Genomic DNA, 22,357 nt, shown 5'->3' with positions numbered 1-22,357 from the left:
TCTTGTATCTATTGTACTTATATGGCTAATCCAGTTCAGTTTCAGGTCCATGGTAACCCTCTTGATAGTGGGAAATCAGTAATAATAATTCCATTGCACGTCAAGAAAAATGGCTAGAATCTCATTTATTGAAGAAGGTCATTGCCTAACACTATTGTGGTGTAAGTGTCGTTTGCCTCTCATGAACATTAACTTGAACATTTTACGGGTTTTGTGACATTTAGATATGGACTGCTTCAGTGTCTGAGGTGTCACAAATGGTCCTGTATAGTCAGTGAATATTCCCACTTCTGACCTTATGGTAAAGAGAATGTGATTGCTGAAGTTGAGTCGCCCTTAGCACCATTCTTAGCCTTTGACCTACTCTTCTAGCCATTTTATCTATATGGTTAATCCATATAGTTTCTCATCAATGGTAATCCTCAGGATACTTATATTGGGTAAATTCAGTGATGGAAACATTAAATGACGTGGGTGATAGCTTGTGTGGTGCAAATGTTACTTGCCACTTATCAGCTACATCTTGCTGCATTTGGACACACACCACTTCATTATGAGGAATTTCAAGGAACATTGAGCAGTCATCAGCAAACATCTCCAGTTCTGACTTGATGATGGAGAGAAGGTCATTGACAATGCAATGCTTCTTGGGTCTAAGGGACCCTGTGGAACATCTGCAGAAATGTCCTGTAGTTGACATGACTGATCTGCAACAGCCACAATCTTTGAGCCATTAAGTCAAGGTGCCACATTGCAGACAGGTTAGAGTAGTAAAAACTCCTGGGATACAGGAGAATGTATGCCAAATTATCTTGGCATCAGGAAACAAAGACCAACAGTTAATGGATGCTTTCATGAATAGCATATTGTTTCTGATGGGCTCTGTTTAGTAATTTGCATTTCCTGATACTGTTTTTTTGGCGATTCAAACAAATGTGAGAGGCACGACTAGGAAATCAGCTTAGGAAATTAGGGTAGAAGAAATGACAAATCTCAGAGTACATATACTAGGTGGAGGTGGTAGCAGAAGATATAGAATGCTTTTCTTCATTGATGAAGATGGAATACAAAAGCACAGATTATGTTGGAACTCTACAAAATCCTGTTTAGGCCACAGCTAGAGTATACAACTCTGGTCAACCCAGTACAGAAATTGCACAGCAGGTAGTATACAGGGGATCTACAAGAATGTTGTAAAGTTTGAAATAAGCAACAATGAGAAAAGATTGTACAGTCTAGAGTGGTTTTCCTTAGAACAGAGATGGTCAAGGGGTGAGGACTTAAGAGGTAAAAACTTCCAAGGGACCTTAAGTCACCAGAGGACCTCAGGGCTTCTCATTTGAGAGAGATGACTGGTGGTGAGTTTAAAGAGGGTCACCACACCTCAGGTAGGGAGCAAGACTGAGACGGTAGGATCTTCATGGTAATCTCAGCCACCGTCGGATTGGACCCACACCATTGACTTCATTCTGCATTGTAAAGTAATCATTCAGTCAACTGAGCTAGCTAAGATAGAGTAGCTAGTACAGATTTGTTTCCCATGTATAGAGGCCAATTATCAGGACACAAATTTATGATGATTGAAAGAATAATTAAAAAGGGACATGAGGAAGAATTTATCACCCAGAGGGTGGTGCATGTCTGAAATTCACTGCCCATTTTCAGTCAAAGCAGAAAGCCTCAACTCATCTAAAAGAAATATGGATCTGCACTTAAAAGTTCTACACTGGATAGTAGAAAGAACTGCGAAAGCTGGAAATCAGAACCGAGTTCTGAGGAAAAGTCACTGGACTCGAAATATTAACTCTGCCTTCACTCCATATATACTGCGAGATCTACTGAGCTTTTGCAGCAGTTGTTTTTGATCCATGGCATTCACTCTGGCCTCTCCTCATCCAGTTGATGTGGCCCCCTTTTGATTCATCAGATCCTGAACGGTCTCTTTTATCTCCGAGTGTACTTGCAGCTTTGTCAGTCCCTGACCTATTCTTGTTTGATTGCTGGTGTTACATGCTGTCTTCTCCTGAAAACACATGGGAGTATCAAGAGTTCCAGATCCAGATGGGTCAACCACTGAGATAGATATCATAAAACTCTAGTCCTTCTGTGAAGTGAGCTGTGACACTGCTCTACTTGAAGGCAAACATCTCAGCCATCATGTCATAGCTTTAGGGAGCCTGTGTTATCTTTGTAAATTTTATATTTGATTAAACTTCTGCTCAGTGATGTCCTTGCTTTCTTTTTAAGACTCAGAATTGATTTTCTGTCAGTAAAATGGTGAGACGAGAATTCTGAATCCTGAGAGTTGCTATACACGTTTAGGATCAACAAAGAAATAAAAGCGGCAATTTAGCTGAAGGCTGTCACAAATTGAAGACAAGTGCTATTAAAGCACTGAGCATACGCATAATTATTGAATGATTGTCACAAAGAATAAATTATCTTGAGTGCTGTTGAGAAGTGTCAATATTCTTCATTTTTGAAATTGCTGTCCGTGTGTCTTGAACGCTTCATGCGGGTTACCCCAAACTGAACAGTGATTTTCTTGACTTAATTTTTTTCAAGGAAGAGCTGCTTTTTTTATTGTCTGTGTACCTGAACAAGGCATAACATAGGTCAGAAAGCAGTCTTTTGTCACCAGGACACCCTCGGTGTTAGCCTAGGGTGATGTACGCAGACAAACTGTTTCCGTGCTGTACATCTCTATGACTCTATGGTATATATCTGTGATGTAATCCCATAAATATCTGCTTCAGTAGCTCACTCTAATTACACAAATGACCTGGACCTCATCCTTAGCAGAAGGATAGCAAATAAGTCCAATTAGAGTGTTACATATATCTAAAATATCAGTAGAATAATTCTTAAATCTCCTGTATCAATGCCATTTTTTTTGTCAAGAATGCTGGTGTGCTACCGAAGGAAAACAGTTTAACATCGAGACCAGTATGTTTTTTGTAAACTTGGTAATGAAGCAACACGGAGTTTTGAGAGGGAGGATAGCCATCAAGTAAGTTAACTACTGCCTGAAATAATCTCAGAGCCACATCAAAGGCACAGTAATGCTGTTTGATGTAAAGAAAAGCTCAATAAAAGAGCAGCATAGAAAGCACACAATCATGAAAGACAGTGAGGTAAAGACAGTGTCAATTCAAAATGAGGAAAATGTTCTACCCGCTCTGGGACATGGGATGAAATCTTATAGGGGCCTGACCGATGTGGGCTATGACAAGATTGTGGCAGAATCACATGAAAGATCTAATGAAGCCTATTTCTACGTCAGTAGCAAGTCACTGCAACTTGTATACTTTTACTGAGCAGTGAGGCAAATTTCTCACTGGCCAGTGACTAATTGCTAATAAAGGTAAGGGTGGGGTATACCTTGTCAAACAGCTTATGACTGCCACAACTTGCTTCATTGATATCCAGCTTCCTATTTTACCAAATGTGCTGAACAAGCTAGGTGTTGAGAATTCGCAACTTGAAGTCAAGCAGAAGGCATGCAGTGTTAAAGCTGGGGGGTTTGGGGTGGGTGGCAGTAAGTGAGGGAAGATGTTACAGGCAATAGCGAGACAGCGGTATTACATGAGCTTTGGTGGGAGGTGGACACAGTAGCAGAGATAGAGTGAGTGTGAGGTATTGGAGTGAAGAAAGTAATTGACTCTCTTTCTGTGGTTCTTCAGATGGCGGATCCTCACTGACCTGAATTGCAACCTCAGAGCAGTCTGGCATGGTCTGGTGTCATGCCCTCCATTTTTGGTCCCATAGGGAAGAGGGTACCCCTCCTGTGTATCACCCTGACTGGCAGGAGCTTCAGGTTCCTGCCCGGAGAGCAGGACACCAATTTTTCCCTTTCTGTGATGTCTGGACAAACATTAGGAGCTGTGAAGAGCAGCTCTGGATTGACAGTGTTTTTCCATACACACAATAGATTTACCATGCCAATGTTGGTGCCAGGGATAGCAGGTAACCCCAGAATATCCAGTGAGTGGCTAATTGTTCCAGGAACAGCATGTGGTAAGATGAGCTAGAATTCACCGAGAGGGATGCCACAGTGGTGGGTGGGTATTTAATGGAGCGGATTTGGTAAGAAATGGCCAGTAAACTTGCTCAGCCTTGGAGTCATTACAGCACAGATGAAGATCATTCAGTCTATCAGAATTGTGCTTGTCCTTTGCAGTGCGACATCCCCAACTGTGAAAAGTTATGTCCCTCAGCTTCTTTACAGTTCCATTATCACTGCTTTCGCCATCCTTTTGGATTTTATGATTTATAGGACATATCATGCATACAGTTTGGTCCATAAAAGGTCAAGAAAAACCTGCATGTGTTAGTGTCATGCTTCTGTAGAGCCAGAAAGGAATTACAAACACCGTACATCATTTCTAGCACAGAAATGCACATCCTCTCCTCCACATTCTGCTCAGGATTTACCCAGAAGCCTGTTCAATGTTTGAATTGTCCAATGATTATTTGAGATGTACAACTTCCTGGAAAGGTCACAATGAGTTTTCCATTGAATCCCTACAGTGCAGAAACAGACCATTCACCGACTTTCAAAAGAGCATCTCACCCAGACTCACCCCGCTACTCTATCCCTGTATCCCTGCATTTCCTCTGGCTAATCCACCTAAATTACACATCCCTGGACACTCTATGCAATTTAGCATGGGCAATCCATTTAAACTGCACATCTTTGGACTGTGGGAGGAAACCCACGCTGACGCAGGGAGAATGTGCAAACTCCAAATAAAGAATCATCCAGGCTGGAATTAAACCCAGGTCCCTGGCATTGTGAGGGAGCAGTGCTAACCACTGAGCCACCAAAACATCCAAATTTGAGTCTTCCCAACTCTGGGAAGAAGGATTGAGTAAAATATATACTCTGTCTGTTCCCATTTATCCCCAGCTGTTTAAATCAACTCAATAGTCAGACCAGATCTGAAAGATGTTCAAAATTCATTTGAGGTTATGGTTATTTATTCTGAGACTAATCCATCTCTAGATTCCCTGAGAAGATTATATGGTTATTTTCCTGAATTGCTGCTACCTACATTGACAAACTTCTAGGCTGCATCAGAGAGCAGTTGTGTACCTGGACTGATTTATAGACTAGGTAGTAAAGGTAGCAGCTTTCATTCCCTAGAAACTGGCTGTGAACCTATGGATTTTTACACTGAGTTGACAACTTCACCTTCACTTTTACTAACACATGCTTTATATTTCCAGGTAGTTAAAAAGCAAATTTTAATTCTCAAACTACAATGGTGGGATTTTGACTCAATTATCTCTTCATTACCATTTTAGTGTCATTACCAATGAGCCACATTTCCAATGGCTCTGACTAATATACATGCTTAGCCAATGAACCCTATTCACGTTTCTGAATTCTTCCAGCAAAATCTTCTTTCATTGCTACATGCAACAGTTAAGGAAGCAATTGTAACCCAACTTGTGGATGAAAAACAGTAGGGTGTTGGTTTGGCTCCATCATTCATTTTACACCAGTTCAGTTCTACTCCCTGTGGTTTTAATGAATAGCTATAGGCTGGTGATGCAGTGGTAGTGTCCCATATGTATACCCAGATAACTCTGAGTTCAAGTCACATGCCAAAATGTCTTGGCCACAAAAGAACATTCATGATATGATTCAATGGACTGATATTCAGTCTCAGATTCCTCCTATCACACCCCCAAAAGGGGGGGCAATAGTGTGATGATATGTGCAAAATCAAATATACATTTGGTAGGTGATAAAACCCATGGCTTACTCCAAAGCAACTATTTCCTGCCGAGTGGTTTAGTTGAAAGGAGCTCCTAACTGTGTAGACCAATGCAATTAGATACAATTTTAATTACAATTCTCAGCTAAATCCCATCACATTGATTAAAACCTGATCTAATGATCCCTTTAGTACAAAAAAAGGTTCTATTTAACTTCTGATACACATGAGAATGTCTGCATTAAAATTCCTTACATGTTATTAGACATTTCATTTTAAACCTACAATTGTTTGCTTGTCTTAAAACATTTGACATACTGTACCCATTAAATTAATCTGGCTTCTAGATTTTTGATCTAAAATGTGCACATATAATTAAGTTAATGCAACCACTTAACTTACTGCAATATAGTGTTGCAATCTGTTAAATAGTAAAATATAAATAAGCACTGGTTAAAAACATGCTCAAATTGTCTCTACCATTTCGACAGTATTGACAAAAATTGTTCAACTATCCGTAGCTGACACCCTCCAGTTCTAGACTCTCCACCCAATGGAAACAACCTGTTAGCAGCTACTCTGTCAAACTCTGTCAAACCCTGTCAGGGTCTCATATGATCCAGTGTCTAACTTGTCATCTTTCTCAACTCCAAAGTGTATTGGCCCATTCTAATCAGTCTTTCCTCACAGGAGAGCCCTCTTATCCCAGGAATAATTCTAATGAGCCTTCACATCAGCAATGATCAATCTAAGTGGTGGACATCCTGATTAATGCCACTGTGCTATATTAATATCACACCTACAGCATATGCCAGCAGCTTACCTGGCGAGCACAGAGCATGTGCTTCAAACTAATGACCATGTCTCATAGGGTAAGGGATTAATCCTCAGTTAAATCTGTGAGCACTGTTGCCTGTTAGGGATACTGGTACGGTAAGTCAAGAGCATTGTCCAATACCTGTCCATTGGCTAGCAACGAGCAGTCCAGGGGCAGATATGTTGGCATACCTTGCTCTGTCAAGTCATAACTACAGCTTATTTGACAAATATACTGCTTGTTCTTTACTCAAATGTTAGAAAGTCAAAGTGGAGTAGTCCTTAGTCTACTAAAGTGATTTATGGTCATTTTTGATTAGTTGGGGTGTTGATCTGTCCTCAGTCAGGACAATTGGTGAGGTGTCCAGAGTGAATGCGCATGAAATGCAGAGAGCAGGCATGGTTTGGTGAGCGTGAGTGAGAGCAGTGAGTGAATCTACTTCAAGCAGTCTGGGAGCATCTTGTGCCATTGGTTCCTCTGTTGGTCCTGAGGAAGGCAGATGGCCCCCTTTCCCATCATACAATCCATCAGGACTCCCAGGCCCCTGTCTGAAAATTATGTTACCAACTTGTCTGTCTTTGCCATGCTGTTTGTAATTGAACAACAATAAGTGAGGGTAATTCCTAGATGCAATGTTTGAAACAGTGTGCAACTGGGGTTTAAATATGGTACCCATAACATTGGTGCCTTAAGGTCCTGCCACCAGTAAGCACCTCTTGCCCCTGTTGAGCACAAGATTGCATCAGAGTGCACCGTGGAGGCAGGAGAGTAGCAGAGAATTGCATGCAACAGTTTACCAAAGCTCCCGGAAGGAATAACTCCGTGAAACTGAAACTCTGAAATTGGCACAGCCCAAAATATTAGAAAATCCACATTCACTCAGTTTGGGGCTGATTTTACCAAAAACCAGTGAAGCGTTAATTTCGGGGAGTCACGTGGAATGTAATAGGCTTTCTAGCCATGGGCACACGTATGGCCCCAGCTATGCCTGTCTCTTTGTTGGCTACATAGAGCAATTGATCTTCCATAATTATACCGGCCCCACTCCCCACCTCTTCCTCCGCTACATTGATGACTGCATTGGTGCCACCTCATGCTCCCACGAGGAGGTTGAGCAATTCATCAACTTCACCAACACTTTCCACCCTGACCTTAAATTTACCTGGACCATCTCTGACACCTCCCTCCCCTTCCTGGACCTCTCCATCTCCATTAATGACGACCGACTTGACACTGACATTTTTTACAAACCCACCGACTCCCACAGCTACCTGGATTACATCTCTTCCCACCCTACCTCTTGCAAAAATGCCATCCCGTATTCCCAATTCCTCCGCCTCCGCCGGATCTGTTCCCAGGAGGACCAGTTCCACCACAGAACACACCAGATGGCCTCCTTCTTTAGAGACCGCAATTTCCCTTCCCACGTGGTTAAAGATGCCCTCCAACACATCTCGTCCACATCCCGCACCTCCGCCCTCAGACCCCACCCCTCCAACCGTAACAAGGACAGAATGCCCCTGATGCTCACCTTCCACCCTACCAACCTTCGCATAAACCAAATCATCCGCCAACATTTCCGCCACCTCCAAACAGACCCCACTACCAGGGATATATTTCCCTCCCCACCCCTTTCCGCCTTCCGCAAAGACCGTTCCCTCCGCAACTACCTGGTCAGGTCCACGCCCCCAAACAACCCACCCTCCAATCCTGGCACTTTCCCCTGCCACCGCAGGAACTGTAAAACCTGCACCCACACCTCCTCCCTTACCTCTATCCAAGGCCCCAAAGGAGCCTTCCACATTCATCAAAGTTTTACTTGCACATCCACTAATATCATTTATTGTATCCGTTGCTCCCGATGCGGTCTCCTCTACATTGGGGAGACTGGGCGCCTCCTAGCAGAGCGCTTTAGGGAACATCTCCGGGACACCCGCACCAATCAACCAAACCGCCCCGTGGCCCAACATTTCATCTCCCCCTCCCACTCTGCCGAGGACATGGAGGCCCTGGGCCTCCTTCACCACCGCTCCCTCACCACCAGACGCCTGGAGGAAGAATGCCTCATCTTCTGCCTCGGAACACTTCAACCCCAGGGCATCAATATAGACTTCAACAGTTTCCTCATTTCCCCTTCCCCCACCTCACCCTAGTTCTAAACTTCCAGCTCAGTAACTGTCCCCTTGACTTGCCCGGACTTGTCCTACCTGCCTATCTTCTTTTCCACCTATCCACTCCACCCTCTTCTCCTTGACCTATCACCTTCATCCCCTCCCCCACTCACCCATTGTACTCTATGCTACTTTCTCCCCACCCCCACCCTCCTCTAGCTTATCTCTCCACGCTTCAGGCTCACTGCCTTTATTCCTGATGAAGGGCTTTTGCCCGAAACGTCGATTTCGAAGCTACTTGGATGCTGCCTGAACTGCTGTGCTCTTCCAGCACCACTAATCCAGAATCTGGTTTCCAGCATCTGCAGTCATTGTTTTTACCTTTTTTTTCTCATATACATCTTTACCGCATACTTCATTATGTACCATGTCATCTGGAGAAATAAATGCATTCACACATTACATCATTTGTTATTCATTTTATTTCTTTAAGTTTCAGTACATAAATATTACCTCTTTATAAGTGAGATTATAGAATAGGTACAGAATTTATTCCAACAGGATCTTTGAAAGCTATCAGATTTCCCTTATTCTAAGAATAAAGTGAGTAATTCATATATTTTAATATATATAATATATACATGTAATTACTGTAAAGGTCATAAAGGTAATTCTATTAATTTTCTATGTAAGATCAGACAGGGTAAATATAGGTACGATGTCTTTCATGGTAGGGGAGTCCAGGACCAGGGGCGCAGTCTAAGGATATAGGGTAAACCATTTCGGACTGAGATGAGTAAAAATTTTCTTCATCGAGAGAGTGGTGAGTCTGTGCAGCTTGTGACTACAGAATGAAGTCAAGGCCAAAACATCGTATGAGTTTAAGAGGTTGGAAGCCGCACCTGGGGCTAAAGGGATCAATAGGAGTGAGGTGGGGGAGCAGGAACAGGCTATTGAGATGGATGATCCTCCATGATCAGAATGAATGGCATAGCAGGCTCCAATGCTTGCTCTTAATTCCTGTTTCCATGCTGCTTTTGCAAACTACTTTAAACCCAGGCCATCACATTCTGGACCGTTTTGTGAGGTGGAACACTTCCTCCCTATCCCTAAAACCATGAATAATTTTGAAGGCTTGCCCTAAATTTCTTCTCAGCTTTCTCTTTTCTAAGAAAAACAGTCCCAACATTTCTAATTGATCTGCAGAACAAAGTGTCTCTTCCCTGGAACTGTTCTTGTCAACCAGTTCTCTAATAGTGGTATAAGAACAAAAATCTACTCAAAGCTTTTTCACATTTCATATGGAATGTTCAGCAAAGGCAAGTTACCTAATATCACCTTTTCTTAAACAATGCATTATTGCATTCATATTTTGCTGTTAATATTTGATGAAACATTATGTTTATGTTCACACACTTGGCTTTAAATAAACATATTGTTATTTTCGCCAAGGAAACAGGAACTATGATTAACATGCATCTGACATAACATGATTAATTGGCTCATTTCAGCATCAAAGTATTCCAAATTCAAAGAGTAGATTAAACTCAAAAGTTTATAAATTTTAACTGTTGCTATGCAAATCTTTAAGAACAGATAGTGAATGAAAATGCATTTTCCAGATTATAGGAAACAAGGGGCCGGATATGACATGCCTCCATCAGTTGTGTCGATGTGGGGTGAGAGATGGGGATTTGGGTATGTAATATAAGGAGTGTGGCGAATGACCACCCATTCAACTACTGACTGTGCTGGCTGCCGTATCACAGGATAGGTGTCAAAATCAGGAGCCCATTGTATGTAACAAAACAATGAAGAGTGAAATGTTTATCCCATGATAGTTACCATGGGCAACCAAGCAAGAGAGGGATTCATGATTTTTTTTAGAAAGTGCTTAAATTGGGAGGACGAAGATAGGGTACCATCACCTTTTCCTACTGGGATCATCATCCAAGAAGATCAATTACCCTAAAGTCAGAGAAGATCCCATCACACTGGAAAACAATAAATGGAATTCCCTTTTTGAAAAAGTAAGGAAGATGAGAAACAGGAAACTACTGTCTATTAGCCTAACAAAGTCATGGGAAAGATGTTCAAAACTATGAGTTAAAAACTTCTAACAGGACACGTAGGTAAGTTCAAGGTAATCAGGCATTGTCAATGTGGTTTTGTGAAAGGGAAATCAAGTTCAAACAATCAAATGGAGAAAATAAGGGCTGCAGATACTAAAGAGTCAGAGTCAAACAGTGAGGTGCTGGAAAAGCACAGCAGGTCAGGCAGCATCCGAGGAACAGAAGTGTCAACATTTTGGGCATAAGTCAAATGGGAATTGGAGAGGGAAGGGAGCTGAGAGATAAATAGGGGGTGGGGTGGGGTTGGGGGGAAGGTGGATGCATGACGAGGGGAATTGCAATAGGTTGGTGGGGAGGATGGAGCAGATAGGTGGGAAGAAAGATGGACAAGTAGAACAGATCAAGAGGGCGATGCCAAGATGGAGGGTTAGATCTGGGATGAGGTGGGGGAAGGGGAGATTTGGAAACTAGTGAAGTTGATGTTGATGTTGATGCTGTGTGGTTGAAGGGTCCCAAAGTAAAAGATTAAGTGTTCTTCCTCCAGTTGGAGGGTGGCTTTAATTTGGCAGTGGAGGAAGCCCAGGATTTGCATGTCCTTGAGGGCATGGGAGGAGGAGTTTAAGTGGTCAGCCACAGGGTGGTGGGGTTGTTTGATGCATGTGTCCCGGTGATGTTCCCTGAAATGCTCCACATGTTGGTGTCCTGTCTGCCCGATATAGAGGAGATTCCATCGGGAGCAATGGACACTGTAGATGAGGTGGGTGGATGTACAGGACAATCTCTGCCAGATATAAAAAAAGCCTTTGGGGCCTTGAATGGAGGTGCTGGGAGAGGTGTGGGCGCAGGTTTTACACCTCCTGTAGTGGTAAGGGAAGGTGCCGGGAGTGAAGGGTGGTTAGGTGGGAGTCACGGACCTAATAAGGGAGTCATAGAGGGAATGGTCACTGCGGAATTCAGTAGGAGTAGGGAGGGAAATATATCTCTGGTGGTGGGGTCTGACTGTATGTGGTGGAAATGGCATAGGATAATGCACTGTATCTGGAGAATCATGGGGTGGAAGCTGATGACGGGGAGGGTTCTATCCTTGGTAAGTGGGCGGGGGGTGGGAAGCTGTGATTCAAAGGCAGAGGTGCGGGAAGTGGAGATGTGCTGGAAGGCATTGTTGATAACAGGGGAATGGAAATTGCTGTCCCTGAAATAGGAGGCCATCTGAGACATCCTGGAGTGGAATTGCTCCTCCTGGAAGCAGATACAGCAGAGGTGGAGGAATTGGGAGTAAGCGATCGTGTTTTTACAGGGTGGGGAGGTAAGAGGAGGTGTAGACAAGGTAGCTGTGAGGGTCGGTGAAATAAATGACTGTGTTGAGTCAGTCACCAGAGATGGAGGTGGAGAGGTCCAGGAAGGGGAGGGAGATGAAGGAGATGGCCCAAGTGAATTTGAGGTCAGGTTGGAAGGTGTTGGTGAAGTTGGTGAAATGGAGTTCATTGAGTTTATGCTTTGGCTAATCAATGACCTAATAAGAACGCTTCTGAACACTGTAGAATATTGGTCATCTTAAGAAAGTATATGTTGTGAATAAAAGGAACCCACTGGATACATGGTCTCCAAATTTTAAAAGGCATGTGATGAAGTGCCACACCATAGGTTAATGTAGAAACTAAAATCTCATGGTGCAGGAGTAGCACATTAACATGGATAAATGATTGGCTGGCTAACAGGAAGCAGGGAGTAAATATAAATTAGTCTTTTCCAGATTGGCAGGATGTAATGAATGGTGTGTCACTGGGCTCAGTGCTGGGAAATCAACTGTTTACTATTTATATAAAGGGCTTGGATGAAGGGACTGATGATATGTTTGCCAAATATGCTGACAACTCAAAAATAAATAGGAAGATAAGCTGTGAAAAGATGCATGGAGGCTACAAAGTGATATAGATAGGTTAAGTGAGTGGGCAGGATGTGACAAAATGGAGTATAATGGAGGGAAGTATGAAATTGTCCATTTTATAGGTAGAATTTTAAGAAAAGGATATTATTTAAAGGGTATGGGATTGCAGAGCTCTGAGATTCAGAATGATCTGGATGTCTAACTGAATGAATCACAATAGGGTCATATGTAAGCACAGCAAACAATTAGGAATACTAATAGAATGCCATTGTTTATCCTGAGGGGAATCATTGAGAAATTTAAAAGATTAAGCTTTGGTTAATCAGTGCATTGCTAAGACCACTTCTGGAACACTGTGTAGAATATTGGTCACCTTAAGAAAGTATATAAATGGCTAGGGTTGAAGTCCCATCTGCTCCAGAGGTGTATCACAACAGGTCTGAACAGGTTGACCAGAAGTAAATGCATTCAAAGCTGTTCATTGATGGTTCACCAAACTAATACCTGGAATAGGCAGGTTGTCACATGAGAAAAGGTTGGCTAGGCTTGCATCTGCTGGAGTTTAAAGGAGTAAAAAAATAACTTAATTGGTGCATATAATCTTGGCAGGATAGGTATGGAGAGGTTGTTTCTATTAAATGGGAAATTCAAGATCTAAAGGGTCACTGGTTAATATGGTTACATGTTAAAACGGAGCAGATGTGAAGTTATTTTCTTGCATAGGTCGTAACATTTTGGAATTCCCTTCCTGAAAAGGCAGTATTTGAATGTTTTTAAGGCAGGCATGGATGTTTTCTGGTGAAATAAGAGGGTGAAATGATAGAACATACAACAATACAGCGCAGAACAGACCCTTCGGCCCTCAATGTTGCGCTGACCTGTGAACTATTCTCAGCTCGTCCCCCTACACTACCCCAAAATCATCCATGAGCTTATCTGAAGATTGTTTAAATCTCCCTAATGTGGCTGAGTTGACTACATTAGTGGATAGGGCATTCCATGCCCTTACCACTCGCTGTGTAAAGAACCTGCCTCTGACATCTGTCTTAAATCTATCACCCCTCAATTTGTAGTTATGCCCCCTCATACAAGCAAACATCATCATCCTAGGAAAAAGACTTTCACTGTCTACCCTATCTAATCCTCTGATCACCTTGTATGTCTCTATCAATTCCCCTCTTAGCCTTCTTCTTTCCAATGAGAACAGACCGAAGTCTCTCAGCCTTTCCTCATAAGACCTTCCCTCCAGACCAGGCAACATCCTGGTAAATCTTCTCTGCACCTTTTCTAATGCTTCCACATCCTTCCCGAAATATGGGGACCAGAACTGCACACAATATTCCAAGTGTGGCCGTACCAGCGTTTTGTATAGTTGCAGCATAATATTGCGGCTCCGTAACTCAATCCCTCTATGAATGAAACCTAACACACCTTATGCCTTCTTAACAGCACTATCCACCCGGGTGGCAACTTTCAGGGATCTCTGTACATGGACTCTAAGATCCCTCTGCACATCCACACTACCAAGAATCTTTCCATTGACCCAGTACTATGCCTTCCTATTATTCTTCCCAAAGTGCATCACCTGACATTTAGCTGCATTGAACTCCATTTGACACCTCTCAGCCCAATTCTGCAGTTTATCCAAGTTCCCCTGCAACCTGTAAAATTCTTCCAAACATACCACTACTCCACCGACTTTAGTGTCATCTACAAATTTACTAATCCGTCCACCTATGCCTGCGTCTAAGTCATTTATAAAAATGACAAACAGCAGTGGCCCCAAAACAGATTCTTGTGACACACCACTAGTAGCTGGACTCCAGGCTGAATATTTGCCATCAACCACCACTTGCTGCCTTCTTTCAGAAAGCCAGTTTCTAATCCAAACTGCTAAATCACCCTCAATTCCATGCCTCTGCATTTTCTCCAACAGCCTGCCATGTGGAATCTTATCAAAGGCTTAACTGCCCTACCTCATCTACATGCTTGGTCACCTTCTCAAAAAACTCAATGAGGTTTTTGAGACACGACCTGCCCTTGACGAAACCATGTTGACTATCTGAAATCAAATTGTTGCTTGCAGGTGTCAGGTGTCGGCAGGAATATGGATTTGAATTACAATGAGATCAACTATGAACTCATTAAATGGTAAAGCAGACTCAAAAAGGACTAGATAGCCTGCTCCTGTACTCGTTCATGTGTTTGTATGTTTCTTCCCCAGCTCCTGCACATTCTTTAAATCCCACCACACTGGCACGTCAGAGAGAGGGGAAAGATAAAACCAAGTCAAACCTATCCCACAATTCTTGGATATACTTGTTGTCCTGGCCAGACCCACTATAGAACTCCAGTGCTGTCAGGACTATTAGAATTGCTGACCAATCTGGGTGTCTGAAGAGGTGTGCAAGTTCATCCATCCACAACACGTTTAATGGCAGTGGAATGGACATCGAACTAGGGGGCACCTCCCCATCATTTTCAAATTGCATCTTTATTGGATTAGATTTGAAATCACTGGAAACACTTCTCCAGGAGCCTACTGCAAGGCTACAAATTTAATGCATAAGCAGTTCAGAACTGTTACCCTGTAATCTATACAAAGAAATAAGTTCACAAGTTTGTTATTCATTCTTTTTAATTTTTTAAAAGGCTTCAGTACATAAATATTCCCATTTCTACTGTGCATTTATAAAAGGAAGTGGCAATGCAGAATTTATTCCAATAAGATAGCGTTTTTGGATATTATCAAATTCCTCCACTTCTTAAGAATAAATTCTAGTACTTCATATTTAATATGTATATAATTGCTAAAAAGAAAACGCCATAAAAATTATTCAGTATGCTTTAATCAATTATAGGATTTAATGTGATTCTAACTAGTTAAAGCAACAATGTAATTTAACTTCTCTGAGCTCTATTTCTTTTGAAAGAGAGCTCAAGGTTCCTTTATAAATCTGTGCTCAGAAATGGAATTAAACTCTATGTTCTAGTCCTCTCACTGTTAGTCACAAAGAACCTAATGTAGAGGTTAGAACCCATTTAAATGTAGTGAATCAGTTGAAATTGCTGGTGCTTTTGAATTCAAGCGATAATTATGAGGGGACTTAATAATTCTAAAGTTTTACATTTACATGAATGGAAATAAGTCATAGAAAAGATGACAAGAAGAAATTGACCACAAGGAATACATTTTCCAACTAAACAAGCACTTAAGAAAAGAGTGCACAGATCTTGAAGTAAAATCTTTTTTACTGCATTCAATGCTTGAAATTCATCCATTTCAATTGTATGATATCTAAAAGAAACAGATTCCACTAGAACAGTATAAAAATGAGTGGAATGACAAATGATCAGTTGATCCATTAAATCCTTCCTTTCTTTAGTTTCCCATTGTCATTAAAATATTCTCTTCAGCAAAATTAGTGACACCATAATAAATGCAGCAAAGCCTAATCTGAAACAAAAAAGCTCTGTACTCTCAGACTACTGTGGGAGATTAGATATTGATTGTAAATCCTCTTTTCATCTTCAAAGATATGAAGAAAATGTTGATTACAGTCCAGATTTTAATCCAAGATGGAAAATGTAAAAACATTTGACTTGGACCTTCTTGTTAGGAGTGGTCAACATTTAAATTTTCCTCTTTTGGTTTCTTAAAAACTGCTTTCTGCTTTTTAATGTAATTGTCTTATAAGCTGGTTTCACAGGAACTTTGCTTTTCACTGGTTTCCTGTCACCTGTCAAAAAGGAAACAAAACATCGAGGAAAATCAATATATTTTTGATGTTCTGTGCAGCCTGCATATCCAACAATCTTATAACACAACAACCAAGAGTATTTTGTGTAACATGGGCTAACAGTTTTAAAACTCTGGGTTGAATAAGGAGTTGGAATTGGCCTGTCACAAAGGTACTATTGCAGGGGATTTCAACATGCAGGTAGACTGGGAGAATCAGAATGGCACTGGACCCCAAGAAAGGGAGTTTATGGAGTGTTTCCGAGATGCATTCTTAGAACAGCTTGTACTGGAGTCTACCAGAGAGAAGGCAATTGTGCAATAAACCAGATTTGATCAGGGACCTCGAAGTAAAGGAGCCATGAGGAGATAATGACCATAATATGATCAGTTTTAATCTGCAATTTGAGAGGGAGAAGGGAGAATTGGAAGTGTCAGTATTTCAGTTGAACAAAGGGAACTATGGAGTGATGAGGGAGGAGCTGGCCAAAGTTCAGTAGTTCAATACCCTCGCAGGGATGGCAGTGGAATAACAATGGCAGGTATTTCTGGATACAATGCAGAAGATGCAGGATCAGCTCATTCCAAAGAGGAAAAAGATCGTAAGGGGATGCAGGGGCGGCCATGACTGGCGAGGGAAGTTCAGAACTGTATAAAGATAAAAGAGAGGAAGTACAGCATAGCAAAGATGAGCGGGAAGCTGGAGAACTGGGAAACTTTTAAAGAGCAACAGAGGACAACTAAAAAAGGCAATATGCGGAGAAAAAATGAGATACAAAGGCAAACTGGCCAAAAATATAAAGAAGGATAGTAAAAGCTTTCTTAGGTGTGTGAAAAGAACAAAATGGTTAAGACCAAAATTGAAGACAGAAATGGGTGAATTTATTATGGGGAGCAAGGAAATGGCAGAAAAGTTGAATAGGAATTTTGGATCTGTCTTCACTGGGTAAGACACAAGCAATCTTCCAGATGTAATAGTGGCTAAAGGACCTCGAGTAATGGATGAACTGAAGGGAATTTATATTAGGGAGGAAATGGTGTTGGATAGACTGATAGGTCTGAAGGCTGATAAGTCCCCGATCTGCATCCTAGGGTACTTAAGGAGGTGGCTCTAGAAATTGTGGACACATTGGTAATCATTTTCCAATGTTCTATAGATTCAGGATCAGTTCCTGTGGATTGGAGGGTGGCTAATGTTTTCCCATTTTTCAAGAAGGGAGGGAGAGAGAAAACATGGGAATTATAGACCGGTTAGCCTGACAATAGTGGTGGGAAAGATGCTGGAGTCAATTGGATAGCAGTAACAGGATAGGTCAGAGTCAGCATGGACTTACGAAGGGAAATCATGCTTGACTAATCTACTGGAATTTTTTGAGGATGTAACTATGAAGATGGACAAGGGAGAGCCAGTAGATGTATTGTAACTGGACTTTCAGAAAGCCTTTGATAAAATCCCACATAGGAGATTAGTGAGCAAAATTAGGGCACATGGTATTGAGGGCAAAATTTTAACTTAGATTGAAAATTGGCTGGCTAACAGGAAGCAAAGAGTAGTCATAAACAGGTCCCTTTCGGAATGGCAGGCAGTGACCAGTGGAGTACCACAAGGTTCGGTGCTGGGAACGCAGCTGTTTACAATATACATTAATGATATAGATGAAGGCATTAAAAGTAATATTAGTGAATTTGTTGATGACACAAAGTGGGGTGGCAGGATGAAGTGTGAGGAGGATGTTATGAGAATACAGGGTGACTTGGATAGGCTAGGAGAGAGGATGGATGCATGGCAGATGCAGCTTAATGTGGATAAATGTGTGGTTATCCACTTTGGTGGCAAGTACAGGAAGGCATATTACTATCTAAATGGAGTAAAGTTAGGTAAAGGGGAAGTACAATGAGATCTGGGTGTTCTTGTACATCAATGAAAGCAAGCATGCAGGTACAGCAGGCAGTGAAGAAAGCTAACAGCATGCTGGCCTTCATAACAAGAGGAATTGAGTATAGAAGCAAAGAGGTCCTTCTGCAGCTGTACAGGGCCCTGGTGAGACCGCACCTGGAATATTGTGTGAAGTTTTGGTCTCCAGATTTGAGGAAGGACATTCTGGCTGTTGAGGGAGTGCAGCGTAGGTTCACGAGGTCAATTCCCACAATGGCAGGACTATCATACGTTGAAAGATTGGAGCGATTGGGCTTGTATATACTTATTTAGAAGGACAGGAGGGGATCTGATTGAGACGTATAAGATTATTAAAGGATTTGACACTCTGGAGGCAGGAAGCATGTTTCTGCTGATGGGTGAGTCCAGAACCAGAGGACACAGCTTAAAAACAAGGGGTAGGCCATTTAGAACAGAGTTGAGGAGAAACCTCTTTACCCAGAGAGTGGTGGATATATGGAATGCTCTGCTCCAGAATGCTGTGGAGGCTAAGTCTCTGGATACTTTCAAGAAAGAGTTGGATAGAGCTCTTAAGGATAGTGGAACCAAGGGTTATGGGGATAAGGCAGGAACAGGATACTGATTGTGGATGATCAGCCATGATCATGACGAATGGTGGTACTGGCTGGAAGGGCCAAATGGCCTACTCCTGCACCTATTGTCTATTGTCATAAAACACGACCATCTTGGTTAACAGCAAATTATTATTAAATGCAAGTAAACATGGTAATATGAGATATACCGGGCTCTAATCTTACTGTTACGTCATTAAAAAGATGAGTAGCGACATGTGCTTTTTTAAAAATCTAATCAACTCCTCCCAGGGGTAATAGCTCCATGACACCATCGCAAATTTTTTCCAGGGTCCTAAAGCCCTGACACAAAATTTGTTGTGGATCATTCATGTTTAAAGAAGAAATCCAAACACCAATTAAGTCTCAGAACTATGTCACAAGATTTAATACCTGTCACAAAAGCTTAATTTATTGGATATAGAAATAGAAATTCAATAAAGTGGGGGGGGAGGGGTGCAATCTGTAAATTGTAAGGGTTTATACCAGAAACTTTGTTCTAATCTTTGCTCTAACCTTGCCCACGCCCCCTACACACTGCCCAAGAGCTCCCTTATCTTACAAAATTCTAAAGGCTCATTCACTTTCCTTCAGAGTTTACATTAAGTTCCCTTTGTATTCCAGCTATTCCTCCAAGATAAGACTCTACGGGGATCCTTCCATGAGCTTATAGCTACATCACACAATAACATTTCCTCGACAACAATAGATACTTCAGTTCCCTGTTCAGCTTGCTGGCATTTTGAGTATAATTTGTGCTGGAAATGGTAATCCCTTCTCCATTGGTGTTGCACAAAAATGAAGCAATGAAAACCCTAAGGCTCCTTTGTTGCTTAAAACTTAATAACCATTGATTTGATGTACATACAACATGTTCTGCTGGGGTAACAATGGGTCACTTCCTCTTATCACACACCTTGAAACGATTTGCAGGTTAATAATGGCCTGTTGTCAGACACTGCCCATTATGGGATACAGAATAACCTGAAAATACTTTTCATCATGTCAGCAAGAGTTATGTTTGCTATGTTGCTATGTTGTTGTGGAAAGGAAATTTGGAGAAATAATCTATCACAAGGATATAGTTTTTCTGTACACTGAACAGATCGGTTACTACTTATATCCAAGGGATAGATACGACGTTGTGGAGACGTGGATGCTCTCTCCATTGCTTCATTTGACATGAACTTACAAGTCTTCAAATATCCAGATTCATCACTGACCAGTACGCTGACTCAAATACCTGTTGGCTTGTGTTGAATACCCATGTGTCCCTGGGATAACATGGGTACAATATCTCCGCACAATGCTTTTGATACTACGAATTATTTGCTCTTGAAAAAGACTTGTTGTGATATAATAAATTGGTCTCTCTATGGCCAAATTGAACAAATCATCTCAAGTTTGTTTCACACAGCCAGGTCATCTCTAGATCATAAACTGAAATAACTGTGGGGATGCTGGAAATCTGAAAGAAAGCTGGAAAATCTCAGCAGATCTGGGAGCATTGTGCAGAGAAATCAGAGATAACATTTTGGATTGGGTAACTCTTCTTCAGAACTGATAGTAGCTCAGAAAATAATGTTTTTTGTGCAGAAGATAGGTAGGGGAAAGAGTAAATGATGGGTGAAATGTAGAACTCAAAAGAGAGAGAAACACAATTGGATAGACAAGGGAGTGGTTAAAGATCACTTTGGGGGATGAATAGCTGCTAAAGGGAACTATTAGTGACTGACAATGGGTAGTGCATGGTAGCAACCCATGTGAAGCCAAAGCCTCGTTTCATGGAGGGAAGGTGCTGGGGGAAAGCATGGAGAAAGGTGCTTAAGCCCTAAAGTTGTTGAATTCAATATCAGGTCCAGTAGGCAGCAGAGTTCCCAAGTGGAAAATGAAGAACTGTTCTTTCAGCTTGCACTGAGCTTCACTGGAGCACTGCAGCAACCCTGCACAAAATTGTTGATCAGAAAACACAGCGATGAGTTGAAGTGGCAAGCAATGGGAAGCTCAGGGTCTTTATTCCAGACAGAGCATAGGTGTTCTGTGAAGCAGTCACCCAGTCGGCACTTCGTTTCCCCAATGTGGACGAGACCACATTGTGAGCAGCAAATGCAGTCGACTAGATTGAGTGAGGTGCAGGTAAAGCACTGCTTCACCTGGAAGATGGGTTTGGGGCCTTGGATAGTGAGAATGGAGGAAGTAAATGGACAGGTGCTATACCATCTGCGGTTACAGGGGAAGGTGCCATGGGAGAGGTGTTGGGAGTGAAGGAGGAGTTGACTGGAGGGAATGGTCCCTGTGTAAGGCTGGAAAGGGAGAAGAGTGGAATGTGTGACTGCTGTTGACATCCTGCTAGAGATGGTGGAAACGCAGGGTAATAATCCTCTGGATGTGAGTGTTGTTGGGAATAGTAGGTGAGGAGAAGGGGGACCTTAGCGCTGTTGCAGGAGGGAAGAGAGCGGGTGAGGACCAAAGTGAAGGACATGAGTCAGATCCAGCTGAGGTCACTGTCAATTACAGTGCTAGGGAATCCTTGATATCAAACCAGCTTCCCTGGGCCCACTGTCTTATAGGAAGCCTCTGAAGAAAGCTGGAGTTGATTGCATTTGGCAACCACTTCTTACCTTGGTCCAGAACAAATGAAACAAGTGTCATTATTATTATCCAAATATTCTCAGACTAGGTTACCACTTTAAAATGGCAAATTAAGCATCCAAAACATGTTTGGGTTAGCTACTTAACCTTTGACAATCAATCCATGCCAACTTCATTCCCCCGAGCCACCATTACTACCCCCAATCCTTTTGTTTTACCTGTATGTATTGGTGCTTATTCTAATTTATATGCGCATGAGCTGGTTGTGGATGTATAATGTCTCCTTAAATGTGTTTGATTTATACGTTAAAAAGCACCTAATATCAGTTATAAAGCAGTTAAATATCATCTAAAAATCTTAATCATCATAGCGCCATACAGCATTGAAGTTGGCCCTTTAGCCCCACTACATCTATGCTAATCAACAATTACCAAACTACACTAATCCCATTTTCCTGTACCCGGTCCGTAGCCTACAATGCCATGCCATTTTAAGTGTTCATTCAGATACTTTTTAAATGCTGGAAGAGTACTTGAATTTTACCCACCCTCTCGGGTAATACATTCTATATTTCTACCTGCCTCTGGGTGAAAAACCTTTCCTCAGATCTCCTCTAACCACTTATTCCTCACTTTAAGCTTACGCACTCCAATCTTAGACACGTCTGCCATAGGGAAAAAGATTCTCATGATCTGTGCCTCTCATGATTTTTTATAGCACAATCAGATCCCCCCTCAGCTTTATTTGTACCAAGAAAAACAAACCCAGCCTATCCAATCTCTCCTCATAACTGAGATTTTCTATCCCAGTGAACATCATAGTGAATCTCCTCGACACTCTCTCCAGTATAATCATGGGTTTGATATGGATACTTTGAGGTGGGACTGCACATGGAACTTTTTAATT

General features: G+C 41.9%; 1 protein-coding gene across 1 annotated transcript in view; it reads right to left on the bottom strand.

The window, feature by feature from the left end:
• Window positions 1–9,207: 9,207 nt before the first annotated feature.
• The window catches only part of tfpi2 (tissue factor pathway inhibitor 2), a 39,718-nt gene continuing 26,568 nt past the window's right edge, over window positions 9,208–22,357 (bottom strand). The window contains exon 5 of the mRNA XM_072575485.1: window positions 9,208–16,351. Coding sequence (XP_072431586.1) covers window positions 16,245–16,351 — 107 coding nt within the window. The 3' untranslated portion in view covers window positions 9,208–16,244. The remainder of the gene's footprint in view (window positions 16,352–22,357) is intronic.

The sequence above is a fragment of the Chiloscyllium punctatum genome, chromosome 8, assembly GCF_047496795.1.
Source record: "Chiloscyllium punctatum isolate Juve2018m chromosome 8, sChiPun1.3, whole genome shotgun sequence".
Lineage (NCBI taxonomy): Eukaryota > Metazoa > Chordata > Chondrichthyes > Orectolobiformes > Hemiscylliidae > Chiloscyllium > Chiloscyllium punctatum.
The sequence above is the reverse complement of the archived record's forward strand: the minus strand, read 5'-3'. Positions and strand labels throughout refer to the sequence as shown.